The sequence below is a fragment of the Nicotiana tabacum genome, chromosome 15 (assembly GCF_000715075.1).
Source record: "Nicotiana tabacum cultivar K326 chromosome 15, ASM71507v2, whole genome shotgun sequence".
NCBI classification, from domain to species: Eukaryota; Viridiplantae; Streptophyta; class Magnoliopsida; order Solanales; family Solanaceae; genus Nicotiana; species Nicotiana tabacum.
The window spans coordinates 92,646,694-92,651,859 of NC_134094.1; the positions used below are offsets into that span (position 1 = coordinate 92,646,694).

The window sequence follows — 5,166 nt, forward strand, 5'->3', positions numbered from 1 at the left end:
AATCAGAGAACACTCCAAAGTCTTCCAGTTGTTGCTTAATCCATAGTAGTTAAGCACAACAAGATGCTGCTGCCATAAATTCTGCTTCTGCAGTGGAGAGGGCCACTGAGTTTTATTTTCTTGTACCTCATGAAATTAGACATGAACCCAGAAAATGTGTCATTCCAGACGTGCTTTTCCTGCCCACAAGATACCCTGCATAATCAGCATCAGCATACCTAACTAAGTCAAAGTTATCTCCAAAGGGGTAGTATAGAACCAGGTCCTGTGTTCCTTTGAGATATCTCATGATTCTCTTGGCATCCTTCAGATGAGATTCCTTTGGATTAGATTGAAACCTGGCACAAATCCCACACTGAAGACAATATCTGGTCTGCTTGCTATGAGATACAGGAGTGACCCTATGATACCTATATACATGGTCTGATTCACAGGGGAACCAAGTTCATCCATGTCTAGACGAGTGGCTGTGGCAATGGAGTGTTAATGATTTTTTATGTTTCCATGTCAAATCTATTCAGTAGCTCCTTGATGTACTTCTTCTAACTTATCAAAGTCCTCTTTTGAGATTGCTTCACTTCTAAACCCAAAAAGAAATTCAATTCCTCCATCATGCTCTTTTCAAACTCACTTCCCAAGAGTTTTGCAAATTTCTCACACAAAGAGTCGACTATTGCTCCGAAAATAATGTCATCAACATAAACTTGCACAATGAGCAAGTTCCTCCCGCGTTTCTTTAGAAAAATGGTGTTGTCAATTTTTTCTCTTGTAAAGCCATTTTCTAGAAGGAATTTTGACAACCTTTCATACCAAGCGCGAGGAGCCTGCTTTTATCCATATAAAGTCTTGTCAAGTTTAAAGACATGCTCAGGATGCTCATGATTCTCAAATCCAGGAGGTTGCTTGACGAAGACTTCTTCTTTTAGAAAGCCATTCAAAAATGGACTTTTTACATCCATTTGGAACAATGTGAATTCCATATGTGATACAAAGGCAATAAGAATTCTGATAGCCTCCATTCGAGTGACTGGAGCGAAAGTTTCATCATTATCAATCCCTTCTTCCTAATTATAGCCTTGAACTACTAGCCTTGCCTTGTTTCTTGTGGTGTTTCCAAACTTATCAAGTTTGTTCCTGAATACCCACCTGCTTTCAATAATAGTACGATCCACAGGTCGAGGTGCCATACCTTGTTTCTCTCAAATTGATGGAGCTCTTATTGCATGGAAGTAATCCAGTCTGCATATTTTAATGCTTCTTTGATATTTTTGGGCTCTATTTGAGAAAGAATGGCTGAGAAGGCAAGTGTGTTTCTAGCCTTTGATCTGGTTTGAATTCCTGAATCAAGAGGGGTGATTATGTTTTCAAGAGGGTGTGAACCTTTGTGCCAATTTGGTACCTGAATCTCATTGATAGAAGATCTTGGTATATTTGACTGTGGTTCTTGGCCGCTTCTCATCTTAGCATGTGGGGTGCCTTGGACAACATCGACAACTCTATTCTCAGCTTCAGTTGTTATGATTGTGGGACCAGGTTCCTCTCCATCAGTTGGAGACATAGTCACACCATCTTCATTGGATTCCTTGACGTGACTCATCATGTCAGCCTTTCCATTTGCCATGTCAATGACTTCACCAGGAACAGATGAGTGTTCTTTGACTTGATCATTCTTATCATGCAAGTCCTTCTCACAAGAGTGGAGAGATTCATCAAAGATCACATGTATGCTTTCCTCAACACATTGAGTTCTTTTGTTGTATACTTTGCAGGCTTTGCTTTGTGATAAATATCCTAGAAAGATTCCTTCATCACTTTTGGCATCAAATTTCCCAAGTGCTTTATTGCCGTTATTGAGAACGAAACATTTACAGCCAAAAGTCCTCAAATGGGTTAGCTTGAGCTTCCTTCCGTTCAATAGCTCATATGGTGTTTTGTTCAAGAGGGACCTAATCATGCACCTGTTTATCAAGTAGCATGCAGTGTTGATTGCTTCTACCCAGAAACCTTTTGCAATACCACTATCAATCGGCATTGTTCTTGATATATCTTCAAGAGTCCTATTCTTCCTCTCCACAACACCATTTTGTTGTGGTGTTCTTGGAGCTAAAAAATTATGAGTGATGCCATTTTCAATACAAAATTCGTCGAATTTAGCATTATCAAATTCTATCCCATGGTCAGAACTGATACATACTACAATATTGCCTATCTTCACTTGGATCTTCTTGACAAATGCAACAAATACTTGGAAAGTTTCATCCTTGGTTCTGAGAAACAAAGTCCAGGAGAATCTGGAGTAGTCGTCCACAATAATGAAGATGTACCTTTTTCCTCCTCTGCTTGGCACTCTCATAGGTCCACATAAATCCATATGGAGAATATCAAGTGGCCTTGAGGTACTAACTTCCTTTTTGGACTTGAAAGAGGATCTGACATGGTTTTCTTTAGCACATGCATCACACACCTTATGATCCTTGAAGCTTGACTTGGGCAGACCACGAACCAGGTCTTTCTTGACCAGTTTGTTCAGCAGTGAGAAACTTGCATGACCGAGCCTTCTATGCCATAACTCAGCATCATCATAAACAACACTTAGACAACTGAGATCACCACTCTACAGGGACTCAAAATCAGCAACATAAATATTTTTGTATCTTTTCACCACTAGAACCACTTCACCAGTCACAAGATTTGTGACTGTGCATTTCTTTGACACAAATTCCACCTTGTTTCTCTTGTCACAGATTTGGGAAACACTCAACAAGTTGTACTTCAATCCGTAGACATAGTACACATTTTCAATATATGAGAGAGTGACTTCCCAATCCTTCCAACTCCCATAATATATCCCTTTTTTCCATTTCCAAAGGATACACTCCCTCCTTGTAGGGCCTTCAGTGAAAGGAAATCGATTGTATAGTCATGTGCTTTGAGCAACCACTATCCATATACAATTGTTGGCTGATCCCCTTTACAGCTCCCTGCACAAGGAAATCAAGGGTTGGATTTAGGAACCCAAACAAGTTTGGGTCCCTTATAATGAGGAAAGGGATGAATGAGAGTTCTTTTTATCCAAGCAGGCATCATGCGTCTTTTATATGAGGGACCAGGTTCTCTAGCAATAGTTACCTTCTTAGTAAACACTTTGTTTTTCTGTTGAGACTGAAACTTAGCCTTACAAGTTTCCTTAAAGTGGCCAGTGTTACCACAGTGAGTGCAGAGCCAATTGTCAAGTACAGTAACATACTTTCTATGAGGGTTGTAGGGAGTTTTTTCCCTTTGGAACCTGATTCCCTGCCTGTTTTCCCCATTGTTTGTGTACATGGCAGTGATAGCATCAGAGGACCAGGTCCACTTGAGTGATTTTTCAAGATCACTCTTGACTCTACCTAGTTCTTCTTGAAGTTGTTTGTTCTTCTCAAGTTTAGCACACATACTAGATTTCACCGATTTTATCTCATCTTCAAGCCTAAGATGTATTTCATCCGCAACTTCCTTTCCCTTTTGAAGAATCTCATGCCTACCTTCTCCTTTTAGTTCCTCAATTATATCCTTCAGATCTACAACTACTACTAATAAATCATCTCTCTCATGCTCTATGTTAGCAACCTTTTCAGTTAAAACATCCTTTTCTTTCTTCAGACTCTCAATGGTTTCTTTTAAATCTACCACAACAACTACTAGGTCATCTCTTGACTGTTCTTCTTCTCCTAGTTCAAGAGTCAGTGCATTTTTATCATTTATAAGACTGTGATAAGCATCAATTAAAACATTTGCCGAAGAATACGTTTTTAGGAGAATAGGACTTCAGATTTCTTTAAACATCCATAAAATTTAGCCCATTATCATCGTCATCATCTTTATCATCATCGGATTGTGCCATCAAGGCAAAGATGGAGTCATACCCAGCTGCTTCACTTTCCACTGCCATCATGGAGTTGTCACCTTGATCATCATCTTCTTCAGATTCGTTGGAAGAGTCTCCCCATGCAACAAGAGCTTGTTTCACAACATTGTCAGTGGCATTTTTCCTCTTGAAGCGTTTGTCAGGAATCGGGTTCCTCTTAGCTGCTTTGTCTGTGTTGTGTTTGTATTGATCTTCCTTGAGGAGAGGACAATCCTTGATGAAATGTCCTGGCTTACCACACTTATGATAAAGGTCATAATGTTTTAGTTTGCTGGAACTGCCTCTTTTTGGAATGCCTCCATTTCTGCGAACCATTTTCTCGAATCTTTTTGTCAGGTAAGCCATATCAGCATCCTCATTGTTGTCCATCTTGAGGACCAGGTTCTACTCCCTTTTGGGCTCTCTTCTCTCATTGTCCTTCTTCTACTTCATTTCATAGGTTTTCAGATTGCCAACTAGTTCATCGATGGTTAGCTTCTGCAGGTCCTTTACCTCTGTGATACGATTCACTTTGCTTTCCCAAGAACTAGGCAAAACACTGAGTATTTTCCTGACGAGTTTGTTTGTTGGAATGATTTCTCCTAAAGAGTGAAGCTCATTGATGATAGAAGTGAACCGAGTATGCATGTCCTAGATGGATTCATCATCTTTCATTCTGAAAAGCTCATTTTCTATGGTAAGCATGTCAATCTTTGATTGTTTAACTTGTGTTGTTCCCTCATGGGCTGTTTGGAGAGCCTCCCAGATCTCCTTAGCGTATTGGAATGCTGAGATCCTATTGTATTCATCAGGACCGATACCACAGACAAGAATTTTCTTTGCACGAAAGTTCTTTTCTATGGCCTTGCAGTCAGCATCATTGAACTCCTTTCTTGTTTTGGGGATTGTTACAACTAGGTCACCACTGGTTTTTGTGGGGATGAAGGGTCCATCGCAGATGACATCCCAGAGCTCTGAGTCTTCAACCATGATGAAGTCATGCATCCTAGTCTTCCACCATCCATAGTATTGGCCATTGAATCTTGGTGGCCTGTAGGTAGATTGACCTTCTTCGAAGTTTGGTAGAGCAGCCATGAGGATCCTTTCTAGGTGTTAGCCTGATAAAAAGAACCTGCTCTGATACCAATTGATAGAATTTAAGGGTCTACCAAACTATATAGAGAACCAGGTTCTCTATTAGTTCCCACAGAACACACGCATACTGCATTAGGTAAATTACACAAAGAAGTTTTACGTGAAAAACTCCCAGCTCACGGGAT

General features: G+C 40.1%; 1 protein-coding gene across 1 annotated transcript; it reads right to left on the reverse strand.

Moving 5' to 3' along the window:
• Positions 1 to 4,537: 4,537 nt before the first annotated feature.
• Positions 4,538 to 4,891, reverse strand: LOC142169732 (uncharacterized). Its single transcript, XM_075231635.1, has one exon. The coding sequence runs from the start codon at positions 4,889 to 4,891 to the stop codon at positions 4,538 to 4,540; it is 354 nt and encodes a 117-aa protein (XP_075087736.1).
• Between the last annotated feature and the right edge of the window lie 275 nt (positions 4,892 to 5,166).